We start from the raw sequence: 17,878 nt of genomic DNA on the forward strand, positions 1-17,878 counted from the left end.
TTCTATACTTAGACAAAAACAACAACATATACCTTTTAATCCATCACTAAATTTGCCAAATTGTCGTGAGCTATTAGGAAGAAAAATTCGTTTATTGTGGAAGAATGAGGGTGGTCATATATATTTCAGAATAAAAGTTCACATGGAAATAAGTAATTTTGCTGCTCTCGGCATAGCGCCAAAGACTACAAAAATGATAGACGCAGATATTATAAAAATTTTCTATAACATTTCTACAAATCGATTTGAGACTGTAGATTCTTTTTTATCCAAAACGTACATACTAATGTTAATTATTAACTTTTTTGTGTCCTATATTTAAGATTAGCTTATTAATTTTCAAGAATCAATTATAATGAAATTTAAGTTTCGATAAAAACTTTATATTTACGATTTTTTTTGCCAATTTTCTTCAATACATTATTAATATTCGTTAATATGGAATTTTATTTTGTGACACACAGATGACAAAGACTCAAAATTACGCTAATTAGTCTTAACAGCATAAGATTTGGGCACCGGAAGATATAATATTTGATTATTTTATAGAAAATATTATAATATCATATTCGATAAAAACTTATATAAATATTTTACTTTTAAAAAACTTTTGTCACTAAAAATGTTGTAATTAATTTATCAATGGAACAATAGATGAAATTACAATAATAGCAAAAATTCAAAATTGAATTGATTTGAAGAAACTTTCAGGATCATAATACAAATTTCCAGCAATAAAATCAATTTAAAAAATATTTGAAGCATTTTCATAAAATTCAGGGTAGAGAAAATTCCAATTCACTAAGGAAGGGCTAAGATATATCCAACTATAAATTATTAAGACACCTACACAAGGGAAAAATAAAAGTCAAATATTATTAGGTATACTAAATACATGTTACAAATTAATGCAAGAAATTTAAAAAAAATCTTCATATAACAACATTTTATTAATCAAATGAATTAAACATGAAAAATCGGCACATTTATCATTGTGTTTACTCATTTGGCAAGCTTTTTTGGGTGTGCATCTTTCCAGCACATATTATTGCAGCTCGTTTCTTTTTGGCACCGTATCATTTTGGGGTCATTTAAATATATTTGCATCTTAGATGCTGATAATTCAGCTAAGATGTAAACATCATAACAGTCTTATATTTTCTTTTAGAAAACCATTTCAAGCAGACCAAATGTACTCGTATTACAATTATTGAAATTAAAATAAATTTAAAACTATCACAAATTTATAAAAAGTGGAAAATTAATGAACGCATAAAGGAATTGTCTTATATGCGTGCTTGGTGATTTCATTCCCAGTAAATTCATTCCCTATGAAATTAATCCCCAGAGATTTCAATCGTACTTTGAAGGGGGATATTTATTGACGTCATACGGCTTATGATTCTAAACTAGTTAGTAGTTTTTGTGTAGTACTGTAGAGGGAGGGCTGGGAAGTCGGAAGTCGGTATTGGAGATGACTAGTGATAAATGAAAGATAGTTATGAACGGTTTATGGATTAGAAATGAAGTCATCATAAATCTTTTATAGTGAGTAGGAATGGAATCCCAATCCGTAGATATTATTATTAACTTGGGAAATAGAAATAAATCCCGTCATTACTCTTGCTCTTCTTCATTGTCTATCAATCCACAATCATAAATTTCATTCGCATTTTCTCTTCCTTTCCTCTTTTCAAAATTCAAATATACCATAGCGTTACCACGATAACACAAAAATACCCTATGCATTTTGTTGTTAGCTGTCGATTAACTCATCTAACTTAATACATCATGGCTGCAGTACCGAATAAAATATGATGTAGATTTTAAGCCTATCTAATTCATTTTAAAAATTGTGAAGAAATAATATGGCAGTGATAGCCTGGGAGTATATAAGAAATAAGTCGCAGTTGGTATGATTGCCTTATTTGCCTACATGCCAGATGATTTTCGGCGTTTTTTCAGTTTCTTTTGGGGACTAGCCCCTCCAGCCCACCCCCTGTGGACGTGCCTGCATACATTAAATTTGTTATATGGACCAAGGTTAATAGAAATACAAAGTCAAACCATAATGCGTGTTCGACTGATGTTTTACTTCCACCACGCTTTTAATAAAGATGTCAAAGTAGTGGTTGCCTTTTTTGTCAAAATCTGTTTTTCTTTCGGGGCAATCGGTACGATACATTAAATTGGGAATTCTAGCCATAGTGGCGTCATAGACTATGTGTGATTGCGTGTTTTGCCCAGCAATCGGTACAATACATAAAATTGAAAATTCTAGCATGCCCCATTGCATGTTGGTCTAACATTGTATTTCTATTAACCTCGATATGAACTAATTCATAACGTTTTTACATAAAATGTCATTGAATAGGGGTTTTTTGATATTTTGTTACTCAGAATTAAAACATATTATTATAGGAAAATTAACATATCGTTACTTATTAAAATTTATATGGTATCGTTAACAAAATCCTTCATATGTAGTGCTGTAGTTACGCTTTTGTTATGGGGGCCTGATTGCAAAGATGATGGATGACTCGCCATTAAAAGTAAATAAATCATGTCAATAATAGGCCAATTTTTTTTCTTGGGTCTTATGCATTTTTCAACTATACAAATTAAACGATTTGACCTTTTAAGTTTATAAATCAAATCAATATCTTTTTTAGGTAACAAAAGTGTGAAAGTTTTGTAATTTAACTTATTTTCAAAAACGTAAAATTTAAATTTGCAAGAAAAATATTGGTTTTCTTCGAAACATGAAAATTTCCTTATTTATTAATTATTTTTGTAACTTCCTCGATTATACATTCTTTGGATATTTATAAAACAGATTTCTCTCAAAATAGACGCATGGCCTTTCCATTACTGCCATTGAAACCTAAAGTCATAATAGAGGGTGATAATTTTGAGATGTACAATAGGGGACCTCAGTTTTGTAGTAGCGAAGAGTCGGTCGATCTGGTTTTATAAGTCGTATATACCTTAACAAAAACTACATTCTGGTGCTTGTAAAATAATAATAATATTATCAGTGGCAGCCATCTTTTTCTAAAGCAGGAGTCCTTAACCTTTTTTATGTTATTCTTCACTTCATAGTGAGCCATTTCCCCCCACAGCATCGGTATTTGACAAATTCAATTTTAATCATGCAGTGTTTAGTACATAAATATACGCTTTGCTTTTTGGTACTATTTTACAGCCCATAATTTTTGTTCGGATATATAATACTTTTTACTCACAGGTATGGCATGGAAATAAAATACATATGACAACATTTGTTACGTTTTTTTCTCAATTTATTTAGCTATAAAAAAAAATTAAAAAAAATACAACAATAGACCCATAAAGTTTAATGAGAATTTTGCAAACGCACCAGAACGAAAAATTGTTAATTGTCAGTTATAATTATAACCCTAAATCCAGTTATTCGGATCTGTAAGATATCTTGATAGATTAGATGACATTTTTATCTTTTAATTGATAAATAGTACAAGAGAGTAGTTTTAGAGCTTTTATTATTTGAAATATTGCTTAAAATTTTTAATGTATTAGGTTTATAGAAATGTTCTACCATAACGCATGTACGACTGATATTTGACTTAAATCACGCTTTATTATAGTGATGTCATATAATATGATTTCTTGTGTGTATTGTCAAAATATGTCTGTCTTGCTAGCAGAGAGTACAATATATTAAATTAAAAATTATAGCAAGTGCGATTACAGGATGGTCTCGCCTTGGGAGAAACTTCATATTTTTCCTTAAATGACCAAAAAATTGTCCAATAAAATAGAAGTACAATTTAAAACAAATATATGAATAACATACGTTTAAATATTACCTGAATATATACTTCTTTCCATGAGTGATTTGCTAAATTAGGTTTAATTTACACCCAACATTACGAAATACAATACTATTTATCATACCAATATTAGTCCGAATTAAAAACTTGGATATTTTTTTTCAAGAAAACAACAATGTTATGTAAGATCAAATTTGGTCTTTCTTTTTCTTCTTTTTTTTTTTTTTTTTTTTACAAATAATGAATATTTTATTGTAAAATTTTTCAAGGCAAATTTTTATTATTATTACAACTAAATTTTTATTATGTCAAGATAAATAAGCTATCAATTAACCAGGTATGGTTATCGTATCATGAAAATTTGATATCTTTACACCCCAAATAGAAATCAGGGACCGTGCAACCTGGTATGATAGAGCCATCTCATTTTGAGAGTTTAGAAATATCATATAGCAAGTCATTTTTTAAATTATACTTATTGCCCTTTTTACTTTTAAAAACGATGCACGGTTACTTAATAATAATAATATTTACATAAGAAATTATAATACAAAATAAATTTGAATAATATAGGACACGAAAAAGTTATGATTTGCCAAATAATTTATATATTTAATATATGATACTTTAAATACAATTTTCAGAACAAATTGTGATTTCGAACATGGCTTATGTGCTGATACAATATTCAATTCAGGTGATGATGTAAGTTATATGGGCTCCATTAAAAATACTGGCCTCTCCATTGTTGACTTTCGTAGATCTATTTTACCAAAAGATGCTCATGATGCTCCTATTGCACTGAATGAGCCAACACAAGTAATCGTGGCTATTGGATCCAATAAGGTGGATTTAAATTCTTATAACTCCAATAAAATGAATTTAGAAAAGGTAATCTATGATATAATATTAGAATAGTTTCAAATGATTTTGAATTAAGGAAAATACAACGATAAATTTTTCAAATAATGAAGACGACGTTAATTGCCCTGATGTATATTCACCGTTAAAGCCATACACTCCACCAGAACCAGAGGAAGTTTGGAAGCCATCTAATATTAGAGATAGAAAGTTATTTGTTGCCCGACTTGGCCCTCCTGGAGGTAAGAAAGGTTACGGAGCAATAACAGGAAATCCCCCTCTGATCAATGTTGTTTGGTGGATTAATGGAAAATTAATGCCTGAGATTTATGTTGAAAGGGGTAAAACTTATCATTTTCGAATACAAGGTGGAGACGATGCAAGCCGTACAAACTCTTTTCATCCATTGTATATCACAGATAATGCAGAAGGGGGATATATTTTAAAACCCCAGTATGAGAGATCTGTTGAAACGATTTATGCAGGAGTTGAAGAATATGATCTCGAACCTATGGCTACAGGCGTTGGTCCTTTATGTGAATTTGTTTCTTATGAAGCAGATAAAACTTATGAAAGTCAAACATTTAAGGTTTTGGATCAAATTATAAATATATATATATTAATATGAAGGATATAAATTTATAGGAGTACAAACGAACATTGAGACTAGCATGTACAGAAGGTCGTGAACAAGAATATGGCTGGGTAAATTGGACAGTTGATCACAACACACCAGACCTCTTATACTACCAAAGTTTTGCTGATTATGCAATGGGATGGAAAATTCATGTTTTAAACGAAGGAGAGGTATATATGTATAAATATTTACATTTATTTCTTTTTCTTACTATAAAAAAATAAATTCAATTCATTACAATCAAAATATTAGTCATAGTTTTGATATTTTTATAAAATGATATATTTAAGACAAAGTAAACTAAGTTATAATTTATTTATTTTTTGTACCTTTATAGAATATAACCATATCTTCATGAATTTCACTAATGGATATTATGAAAGTTATGCCCATTCAATAAAAAGTAAATATATAAAAAACCGAATGATGTTTAAGTTCACTCTAAAATGCTGGTAGCCTATATTATATATTTTATGAAATACTATATTGATGAAATTATATTCTTGTGTGAGATTGATCTTCTGGGCACAATAGTGTCTCGTTTTTGAAATATTTTTTTATTTCTTTCTCCTAGAAGGCATAAAAACTATCATCTAGAAAATGACTGGTTCCTTATGCTTTTTTGATAAGGATGATAATTTGGCATTTTTGGATCAAAATTGGTCATTTTCATTCTTCTTGTACAATACAAGTTTCAAAGCTATGGGGCAAATATTATAATCATATTATTACATGTATCTATGAATTATAGACATACAGTAGGTTTTTTTTTTTTTTTTTTTTGTTATATTATAAAACTGAAATCTACAATACATCTAAAAATTAACAATTTCGACTTGCTTTACATATTTAAAGTTTACCATTGCTTTACCATGCTAAAGATGATAAATAGCCATTTATTTTCTTCAGGCAAACATTGGGAAAAATAAAATGAAAAGGAAAAACTCTAGACGGAAAGTCAATGCCGACCTATTCATAAAGGAAGGAGTATAATGGAGTATAAAATGAACGGTGCAAGAATGAGAGAAATTTTTTGAACTATACAATTAAGTCAAACAATTTAAACCTCCTTAAATATTTTTAAAATAATAACGGATGAAGATAATGAACGAGATTTTAATATACCATGAAACGGTTACATCGACAGAAAATAAATTATGTTCACAAGTCTTGATGTTCTTAACTCGCATGTATACGTGGTGATGTGTTTGAAAAAAATGAAGAAAAAAATGCATGTGTTCTTTATTGATTAGAAGAAGAAGTTTTTCCTCTCTTTCCTTGACGCAAAGGTGTCAATCAAACTGTCCATGTCTTCATGGAGCACTTTGTCCACCATCACCCTGTCCATGTTCAAGAAGGTGAGGGAGGAGAGCCTCTCCTGGTCCATGGTGGTCCTCATGTGGTTCTTGAGCCTTCTGAGACAGGAGAATGACCGCTCCGCCTCACAGTTGCTGATGGGCATTGAGGCCAGGATAACGATCACTTTGTATAGCTCCGGCATCAGGCGGAACACTCCCGAGCTTATTAACTCCGCAGCAATTTGTGACAAAACCATGTCTTCTGTGTCAATATCTGCCTAGAGAAACATAAATTTTAAACATATAATGCAAAATGAAACATTATAATATTAACCTTCCATTGCTGGAAGATTGCATGGTCTAACTGGAGCTGCTCGAGTTCAAGTCTGTAGTGCTTGGTGACACGCTCAATGACACAGGTCTCCACTTCACTGTCATTGACGATTGCAATGAGATCCATTGTGATGTTTGTATCGTCGGTGGCAAATCTACTCTCAAGCTCTAATACAATCTTATTGATTGCAACATTGAAATGTGTTTCACGGAAGTAGGATTCAGTTGTTCCTTTCCACTATATTCTCCTTGGAATCTTCGCCTCCTTGAATTCCAAATCAATTGAGTCCTCCTGGTCAAATACGGATTTCATCTCAGACGACTTCAACTCAGCAAGTTTCCAGATTGATTCAAAGATTTTCTCATTCTTAAGATCTTCAAGAGTCCTAATCACTAGGTTGACGTGTTTCCGGGCCTTTGTTAGGTCAACCTTTCTGCCTTGAAGTTCATCTGACAAGCTAGATGTGTGTCTGAGGAGTGTCTTCAACAGTTCAATGCCGAAAACAAATTCGTGACTAAAGATGCTGTTGAGCAGAGAAGTTGCTGTTGAACTCGACAATGTATCTTTATCTTTTCTCGTTAGTATGAGGGTCTTCATGATTCTGACCATCCCTAGAGATACAGCGTGTACAGCATCGTAGCGGAGACTCCAGCGGGTAGCAGACTGGTCCTTCAGGGTCATCACCTTGGCATGCTCCTAATCTTTACTTGTTATCTTCACCGACTTGTAGATTGCTGAACTCTTTGGTGACCCTGTAAAACTGTAAAGAGTAATAGAAACCATTACAAAGGTTTGCTATTAAAGGGTAGTAATAGAATTTCAAAGGCTGACAATGATAAAAAGTGATTTGAAAAGAGAAAAAGTCAGAGTCAAGAAAAACCATAGATAGAGAAGAGAGAACTACTATGTAGACAATGTTGCTTTGAAGTGCATCAATGTAGAAGATCATGTACTGCTAAATAAATAGATTACCGAAAGTGTAAGACAAAAGTAAAGTAATACGAAAGTATGCCAATTCAAGAATATAAGTTCAGTATTACTCGTCGATTCAGTTCGTGGATATGAGTTAAATATAATTCCAATTGATATACTGAATGTAAGTGGAGAATACATTGGGAATAAAATTTATACATGTGATAGTGCTACAATGGCTTCTATCGCAGGCTTACGAGTTTACAAAGATTTAGATTTGTGATAAAAAAGACCATGGCATCCATTTGCTAGCCCCAATATAGTCGGAGGGAAGGACTCACGACTGAAGGTTATTAATAGTGTTCAACTAATATTTGGACACGGTAATCGTCAACATAAAGAGGTTGTCTATTTTGTAAAGAATATTGGTTAGGAGGATATGTTTTTCTCACAGCATGAATGTATGGGATTCAGAATTATACACAAATATTTCCTTAGACAATTAAAAAAAGAATTGATTAGAAAATTGTTGGTGAATGCAAGTATGAAATGTAATAAAACTGATAAAATAAAATTTGAACAGAAAAAGTAAAAAAAAAAAGATCTTTTAAAAGGCTTGATAGCCGAATTTTCAGATATATTCAGCTATGATGAGGAACTAAAGACGATGAAATTCCCTTTGCTGATAATATAACTTTTGGTAGATGCCAACCTATTAAGATAGTTTATCAAATTTGATGTAGTCAAATGATATTGGCAAATGCCCCTCGATGAGAGATGTAAGAAATTAACAACATTTGAGCACAGTATGGTAGATTTGATTTTAAGCGACCACCAATGGGTTTCATTTCTACTGGAGATGCATATATTTATAGATGCGATCAAGTTTTAACAGGAATTCATAATGCTCCTAAAGTTGAGATAAAAGTTTCATAAAGGAGAAATTTCAATTCGCATGTAAAGAATTCAATTTTGTGGGCTATAAAATTTATAAAGATAGATAGTATTGGGTGGAAAGAAGTTAAAGGCGATCCATGAGTTCCCTACACCTACAAATAGAACAGAGCTAGAACAAATAGAAGGCAGCAGAACCATTAAGAGAGGGCAATAACTGGTATTTGATTAATAGTATATTGACATAATCACACAGTTTACTCATTGAAATATGTAATGAATGTAGACTAGTACGGTTACAAAATATACCTTATTGTAAGAGAGTTTACCGTGAAATGAGATATAATTTCTCCGACTTCTCTTATAAGTGCTTTATTTGGTGCAGTTAAAATTATTCGTGTTGAAATTGTAACGATATATATGAATTCTCCAGTATCATTGTGTACTGATGATGATATTTTGTACATTTGCCCATTCAGTTTCGAATTATTTGTGCAGGGCTTAGAGGGAGAACAAGAGCATAAGCTGGAAGATTTACGATGGGGTTATACCGTTCAAGAGGACGGTTCAAAGGCTAAACCTTTTTTATGAGATAAAACACACAAATGTCTTGCATTGTAACAATAAGAATATGAGCTCTATAAACACTTAGATTCTGTGATAGAAAGAATGGAGTCAAGCCAAGATTTTTATCAGAGATTCTCTTACTATCTTTATGTCGAACCTCAGTGTAATTTACTTGGTTAGTTTGTACTATTTTGTTGATTTGTTCTACCAATTTTCCGAGTTCCTCGATACTGTCCTGGTTTCTGGATGGGAGGACAGATGCCATGTCTTGCGGACATGACACAATGTCCTTCTCGTCCAAGACCCCAATCTATTTTTTTCCCTACTTACCTTAAATGTTGTAAGAAAATTGATGAGCAGCCAATAACTGGCAGCTGTTCAATCATTTTCTGAAATGATTGTGACCCTGACTTCTCATATAATGAAACTACTGCCTCCTTGAGTTTCTGACAGGATTTTGTTGATCTAATGGGCTTACCAACCCAAGATAATAATAATGTTGGAAGGTCAGTGAATGAAAAAATTAATCTAGTATTGTCTCTAGTAATTCTCTAATTAGAAAATGGACCATTCATAACTTCATTCAGACATATTTCTTTTTTCAAATTGAACCATTAAAATCCATCTTGTTTTGCAGATTTTGCAAACATTTTTGGATATACATTATTTTCTACTTCAATTAAGCCATCAAAAGAATCAATACTTTGGTGATTTTAAAATATTTATAACTAATTTCAAAACTATGATCAGCAGAAAGTTTGTAAAAGTTATCTACTAGAACATGAACACAAATTTTATCTACTAAAGATATATACGGTGACTTTCTTTGTATTTCATTGCAATTTGGATTGGCTAAATCAACCCAACATAAAACAAAACCCAATTATCTTATAAGTGCATTATCGTATTATACAAAAAACCAGATTATGCTTAAAAAAAGTGGCAGGATTCAGAAAAAATTCAAGGAATATTCTGGAATTTAATATTCTTGTTCCTTAATACAAGTTTCTTACTAGATTTGATGTAAGTAATAAGTTAGACAGCACAGCAAGCAAAAAAATAACAGTTTATAATGATCTCTGACAGCTGATATATCGTTTCTCAAAGTTACATTTTATTTAATTATATCCTCCTTTTGCATTTACTGCAATTTTGACAATTTTTCCAGCACTACTAATTGGATTGCAACTTATGCTGAGACTAGTGAACATAATAATTTTTATTGTTTATTCTTAAGGACTACTTAAAGCAAACAACTTTTAGGATTTCAAAATTTTCATAGTAAGCATTGTCATCTTTTGATTTAATTGAACACAAGTCTCTTAAAACTAATACTTTATTGATATTGAAATAGCATTGATAACAAATTTAAGATTATGAGTTTAATTTAATAATTGGACCATGCGATAATGATCTTTCACTTGTATGATGTTGTTGGCTTCATTGATTAAATTTCTAAATTTTAATTCATTTCTTACAATAAAGTCGATACGTCTAGAATAATAATCGCTATTAAAAATTATTGTTACTTTTCGATGTTCTAAAGGAAGTGACTATAACCAGTACTTCAGATATGGGCTTGCAAAAGAGTATTTCCCTAATTTGAAATTTAAACTCCACACAATTTTCTCAAGTATTCAAATCTAGGCATACAAAAACAGCTATCATGTACAATTCTTCTATATGCATCGATAAGGACTACAGTTTACCAGAGCATACGCCATACTAAAAACTTCATTGAGTATATTCTCCTCTATTTGGTTATGATTTATTGTTCAACTGTTAACAGTAACTATAACAGTTATTTTTCTTAGAAAATTATCTTCTTTATTTACAATTGTACTTAGAATTGTTATAGACTTTTCAAGCTTTGATTCAAGTATCTAGGGGATATGTTAGTTCAAATTTATAGTATTTGTATCTAAAATATTTTCTACATACTTCGTTCATAATCTTTCCTATAAGTATAATAATATAGCCTTGATTCAAATATGGAGGAGAGTTTCATTTTTTCATAGGTAGCCTTTGACAAAAAAATATTATCTTGCATTGTAACCTACTGTGCACTTTGGAGAAGGAAATATAGAAGGTCATTATTGTCAATTAATTACGAATATTGAATTACAATCCAATAATAATTAAATAGACCATTTTAATTCCTTTCAGAGCCAATATGCGTATCCTACTATTATAGCTAGGTGATAGAAATATTTTCCAACCTGAACACTAATCAGCAATTTTCAGTAGGATGTCCCCTTTTTGTATGTCCCAGTCTTATTCTCGCAAGGACTTTTTATCATAACCATTTTTATAACTTCCAAACCAAGTTTCTAAGTGTAGAATGGTTAAAAAATATATATATGAAAGAACAATGATAACGGCCTAAGTGAATAAATATACATTAAGGCACTTAATCAGGTAACAACGGAAAAATCCGGGCCCTCTATTATAATAGTTTTTTGAACATTTCCGAATATAGGAAACAAAGAGAAGATCCAGACAAACTGTTTGAAACGGAAAGAATATGTAAATCCAAGAAGTTGTACATTCATGTAGAAAATGTATAGAAAGATTACCAAAAGTCTTTATGAGAGGAATCCCTTTTTTGTGATCCAACTACTATAACAACCTTTGAAATTGTATTTACTGACCTGTTCAAGAGTAAAGGTAAACATTATATCACTTATGGTGTTATATTATTGGGTTACTCATACATAGAAGAATTTTAGGGAGTTCCAAATTCTTAGAATGTGATTGTAGTGTTGATGAAAATATTTTGGAAGACTGGAATTCCAACAAAATTTAGGACAAATAAATGTCCATAGTTTAATTCCTAAGAATTTAGAGAGTTTTTTAATAGATGAAAGATAACATAGGGGCCATCATCTTTTCATTACCCTCAGAGTAACGGACACACTGAGAGTATAGTCAAAGCAATGAAGCCACTCAAAAAGTAAATGGAAATTTTGAGTAAGAATTTTTTTTCTATGATTACTTGAATTTCGAAATATTCTGAAGATTGATGGAAAATCACCTAATGAAATGTTATTTGGTCATAAATTCCGATCTAGTATACTACAACCTTGGAGAAGTTATTATACAACACTCCAGACTTAATCAGTGGAGAGAGAAATACGTAGAAAAAAGTCTCGATATTATTACAATCTAAATATAAGAGACTTACATGAGATAGAAATAGGAACTTATGTAATAGTCCAAAATGATAGAAATGTGTAGGTAAAGTCCTAAAAAAGGTATTAAATAGAAACTATGGTGTCCGATTAGAATCTGGGAATATGTTGAAGAGAAACCAGAGGTTTTTGAGAGTAAACTATAAAGTTTTTCCTATATCCAAGGAATTACGATGATCATTAAGAGCTCAAAAAAATTTGAACTAAAGAGGAAGATGGTGTGATATCAAGTAGACATATGAAAAAGTGAATATAAAGTATGTTGTGAATTGTATATATATAATAATACAGTAAACTTCAAACCTCACTTCCAATTCCATAATAGTTATTACTTAGATATGTGAGTCTCTTCTATTATTGAAAAAAGTGGAAGACAGTATTAGACTCTGAAGGGCATGCTTAAAGAAATGAAAGTAGGTTTCTTTTTCGTATTCAAAAAAGTAATAACTGCATTTTCTTCATATTCAGAAGGTGCTTTGTCTAAAAATAGCTTTTATCTAGGAACGCTTGGAGTATTTATCCTGAGGGAAAGAATGAAGGGATCTAGAGAGATACCTTGAAACAGTTTCATAACCAGATTAACAATAATCATCATTCAGGACTGTATTTCTTCTCATGTGGGTCTTCCATATGCTTATAATCCCATTGTATCTACAATAATTAAAATGTTCGGATATAGAAATTTAAATATTATGCAAGTGTTCTTAAATATTTAGATAAATGTATATATTGCTTCCTGGATGGCCGTAACGAAAAGCGACGAAAATATTCCTTTAATTCCCTACGAAGAATCATAATTAAATTTCAATGGATTGGAGTAATCAGTAAGGCTTTTTGGCTCTTTTACATTTTTTATATTTATGAAGTAACGTTGGTAATAGTATTTAATTGCCTTAATAATGATATGGTTTGAACTTGTGAGTAAATCTCAATGATTCGAACATTGAACCGATGAAACCATTCCAATTTTATCCTCATTTTTTCTTATTCTAAATTTTTTACTTTTTTTTTCTTCCTTGAGAAGAAATCATAAGAAAATACTTGAAATTATTAAAAAGGGAGAGTGTTTGTCAAAAAAGTAGTTTTAAAAAATAGAAAAAAAGAGGTCCTTTGCAGTATAGATGGTCTGAAGGGTAATAATTAAAGTTGATAATATTGTATAGAAAAACGCGTGCAAGGAGAAGGGGAAAAAAATATAAATGGTATTATTGTTTAAAATACTGATGTGATTATCATCTACGCCTGCTTTATTATGATTTTTAAGGGTATAACGAAAGTATTTATTAGGAAATGGTTAATGAAGAAATATACTACGTATAATTGACTTAGACGTTTTTTATCCGTTACAGTAGATTTTATAACGTCATACTCCATGAAATTGTAATTCATTATGAACCTTATTCTCAGAATAATAGCTAATGAAACAACAAAGTAGAGTATTTCGAAATATATTTGAAGTTCCATGTTTAAAAATGAAGGCTTTAATTAAATAGAATCTACATAAATAAAAATATACCATCATACATTTATGTTAAATATACAAAATTAAACAATTGGAATCATATAACTAATAACAATAAATTATATATACAGAATATTGAAATAATAGATTGATCCAAATAATATTTTCTTGTTCTGACACAGGAATCCAGTTAAATATGTCATAACTTTAGGTTGCAAAACACAAGCGAGACGTAGAGTTTATTCAAAAAGATAATCACCCCTCCTCTTCATGTGGAAGTTGCTTTATACAATTGTGCACAGGATAGATATATCTCTACCGATGATATCTAACTAATTATTAATAATAAAGTAAATGTCAAAATCATAAAATGAGACAATAAATATACAAATAAAAAAATGTTAGAAATAAATCCATCTTAAAGATTTAAGGCAAAAGCTAATTATGTAGTAATGTCCGGCGATATTACTCCTTATTAAGAGCATCAAAAAAGATATTTTCCCCGTTATTTATGCTTATATAACAACATAATATTATCATGAAGGATATACACAATTGCTAATTATAATGCTACACCCAATGTAAATACCCCTATTTTTGTGACCATTTAAGCAGTTGTTTTTGCCTTTTATGAGTTTTCTGAACACCATTTCTTGGAGCTTATCAACCATAGCTAATCCTTAAGTGATAAAAAAGTAATATTTATTGACTATGTAATATGTAATAAAACCTAATGATCATACCCAAGTCTTTAAGCGAAGAAACTAATGTCAGATAAACTAGTTGCGAAACATCCAAAGCTACTACTCCCGTTGTTATGCCCGTTTAAGCAGTTGTTTTTGCTATTTAATGAGTTGTGTATCATAATTCTTCATATGTTTAGTTAAAATAGAATCATATTTTATCGTTAGATTTTTAAAAAAATGGAAATATTACTGTTAGATAGTACAAAATTCAGAGTTCGAAATCAGTAAATATTTTATACTTTTTACTGATAACTTGATCGTCATTTGGTGTGGATGACTCAAAATATTTTTATATGTATTTCTATAAATGACATCAGTACTAACATCTTCCATTAATTTAATGATGGTTCCTCGGGAAGGGATAGGTTTACCCGAGTATTTCTCCATAAATTTTTTCGAACGTAGATGATTAGCAATGGATAAGGGTATATTACATGTAATAAGGATCTTTGTGAGATCAGAGTTAAAGTCTGACTTGATGTATTCATCATTAACTTGATTTTTTTAGATGAATATCCATGCTCTTGATATGATATTGGGATAATGAGTGGCGTGTAATTCTAGACAGGGGACTAAAGGCACATTTATATCGACAAATACGACAAACCATCTGTTTCTCATCAGGTAAGTATTTTCCAAATTCCTGGGCCTCCATTTTCAGAAATCCATACAGAAGGTGACGTTATTTTAGGCATTTTATTCAGTTCTCTATCGACTATCACCATCTAATATTATATTAATATTGAATAATAAAGGTGGGAATGATAACGTTCTTGATTGATAGAAGAAGATGTATATTATTTAATCAATGATGCCATAAGTATTTCTTCTCTTCTCCTCGCACGCTTTTCTATTCTTACCAAAATTATCACCCTTAGTAATAATAATACAAAGGGAGAAATTAAGCTTGTTATATGAGTGCATAAATCCTTCAGGCAGCCCACCTTACGTCATGAAGACAGGAAGAGTTTCCATCAAAAATAAAATAAAATATTCATTAAGAACATACCACGAATAAGTTTTAGACAGAACTCTTCACTTCCAAATAATTTAGATATATTTGTACTTTTATCTCAAAAACTTCAATCATTCAAGTGGGTTAATACATAGTGCTGGGTACAATTTTTGTTGTTTATGAAAAACATAGAACTTGCAAAATGAAATAAATATAGTAATTGCCATTAAACCATTATTTTTTTTGAGTTTTTCATATACAAAGTAAGAAAGAAAACAATGTAAAGTTTAACATTTTTTAAATATTTAGCATAAAAATCACCGAATCGAACATTTTTTTCACAAATTATGCAGGAGTTATCAATTGCAATGCCTCGACAATGGCTTCGATACTAGGTTAAAACTTTGGTATAATCGGATAATTTCTGTTTTTGAATGGCTGGACTTTGTATCACAAATAGCAAATTTGGGTGTCTGGTAATGTTGGATCTACTATTGAATATGGTTTATCAATAAGAGCTAAGGAGGTTAAGACCGGGCTTGGTGGATAAATTGTGCCAGAAATTTTGGAATTTGCAGTGGCAGAATTCCTGTGTTTTAATGACATTGTGACAAGGATCACTGGCTTTCTACAATACAAAGTTCAAATTGGGGTATTTAGCCCGAATTCAGGGTACCACAACAATATGATTAAGGGACCATATCTATTCTCTGGTCCCAATTTTATCTATTTTTAATTTATCTCTCGACTTAAAGAAAAGTATAAGGCATAACTTATCACTCAGACGCTATTACTCCATGATCATTATTATATCCAGATTTTTTACACCCTTAGGACTTATTTCCTCGATTTCAAAAGCCATTGGTCACTTAGCAGTTGTGATGCTGATCAATAGTGAAAATCTTTTTGTTGGATTTTTTTTCACAATTTAACTATTATTTGCCCCAATGACTTAGATTGTAAAGGATTCTGTATTTTTTATTGTTTCCGGCGCAAATATTTAATAAATTATTTATGTCTGAAGTACTTTGCATTTTTATCCCGCTTGTGTAATAGCTATGGGTATAAAAGCAGATATAGTAGACGAAGAATGAGAAAGTTAAGTATAATGAAATTTAAAAAATATAGCAAATTTATAAATAAGTTTTTCCATCAAAGATAATACATTAATATGTTTAAAAATTATAAAGGTTAATAAATCCTAAAACATTGATTTTTTTATCTTTTAGGTTCCTCCAGATGTGGCATCTAAAAATTTTTCTTTAATTGGATTAGTTATACTTTCTTCAGTATTAATTGTTGCATGGAACTTAAAATGACTGGCAAATTTAAAATAATACTATTTTTTATATTTGCTTCATAATCATCAATGGAAAAAAGGCTTTCAGCTTTAATATTATTCAATGGAAAATGAACTGTATGTGACTTAAAAAATAATCGTGCCAAACAGATAAATTTAGGCTTTCAAACTTTTTTTAAATTGTGAAATAAATAAGTTTACTAGTTTCTGTATTTGATAAGTGTTTAAATTAAGAATATTTTTATCTATTACCTATTTATTTTATTTTTTTCATGTTACCCAATAGATTGCTAGTTTCTTATATTATTTAGTATAACTATAAATCAACGTTCATATCAATAAATAAAGCCCAATAATCAGATTATAATATCTTAAAATAAAGGTTAGTGAAATATTTTAATGGGAAAAGCTTTAACAAGAATGAATTGTTCAAATATTATAACATTGCTATTAAATTTTACCAATTGTCAATAAATATTTGCATGTATAAATGAAAAGTTATTTTTATTGGTTGTTAAATGTTTAACTGGCAGAATACTGTTCGTATAAAGTTATATGAAATTTATATGAACCAAAAATTTAAAATAAATAAGGAAAATATTATTTTTACTTTTGATAATGGAAATAAAATATATATATTTATTTAATTTGGTGTTTCCTGAAATGTCTGATGGCAAATCACATTAACTGTCTTTCGCTCATTTGGAAGATTCGCACATACAATTGCTTGAACATTAAAAAGTTATTTTCTGTATATATTGAAATTTAGTATTTATTTTTTAAAGTTATCATTAGATATGTAAAAAAGAACCATTACTGTTAATAAAAGTATGCAGTCAGAAAGTTGGAAATGACGACCAATATGCCTGTCTAAAAACGCCCTTGGTCGTCGCTTTTAATACTTGAGAA

The 17,878-nt window shown here is 30.1% G+C and overlaps 1 protein-coding gene and 1 long non-coding RNA gene across 8 annotated transcripts in view; one reads left to right on the forward strand and one right to left on the reverse strand.

The window, feature by feature from the left end:
* The window catches only part of LOC121126682 (uncharacterized), a 35,572-nt gene extending 31,573 nt beyond the window's left edge, over window positions 1-3,999 (reverse strand). The window contains exon 1 of the long non-coding RNA XR_005867082.2: window positions 3,849-3,999. This is a non-coding gene — a long non-coding RNA (uncharacterized lncRNA). The remainder of the gene's footprint in view (window positions 1-3,848) is intronic.
* The window catches only part of LOC121126680 (protein Skeletor, isoforms B/C), a 75,289-nt gene extending 57,829 nt beyond the window's left edge, over window positions 1-17,460 (forward strand). For 5 of the 7 annotated variants that reach the window (XM_071891994.1, XM_040721977.2, XM_071891993.1 and 2 more), the window contains 5 exons: window positions 13-276; window positions 4,457-4,703; window positions 4,753-5,262; window positions 5,319-5,480; window positions 16,899-17,460. In XM_071891994.1, coding sequence (XP_071748095.1) covers window positions 13-276; window positions 4,457-4,703; window positions 4,753-5,262; window positions 5,319-5,480; window positions 16,899-16,988 — 1,273 coding nt within the window. In that variant the 3' untranslated portion in view covers window positions 16,989-17,460. Of the gene's footprint in view, window positions 1-12; window positions 277-4,456; window positions 4,704-4,752; window positions 5,263-5,318; window positions 5,481-5,647; window positions 5,758-16,898 lie in introns of those variants that run through there. The other 2 variants (XM_040721978.2, XM_071891991.1) reach the window with 2 other exon arrangements.
* The last annotated feature ends 418 nt before the right edge of the window (window positions 17,461-17,878 follow it).

The sequence above is a fragment of the Lepeophtheirus salmonis genome, chromosome 12 (assembly GCF_016086655.4).
Source record: "Lepeophtheirus salmonis chromosome 12, UVic_Lsal_1.4, whole genome shotgun sequence".
Lineage (NCBI taxonomy): Eukaryota > Metazoa > Arthropoda > Copepoda > Siphonostomatoida > Caligidae > Lepeophtheirus > Lepeophtheirus salmonis.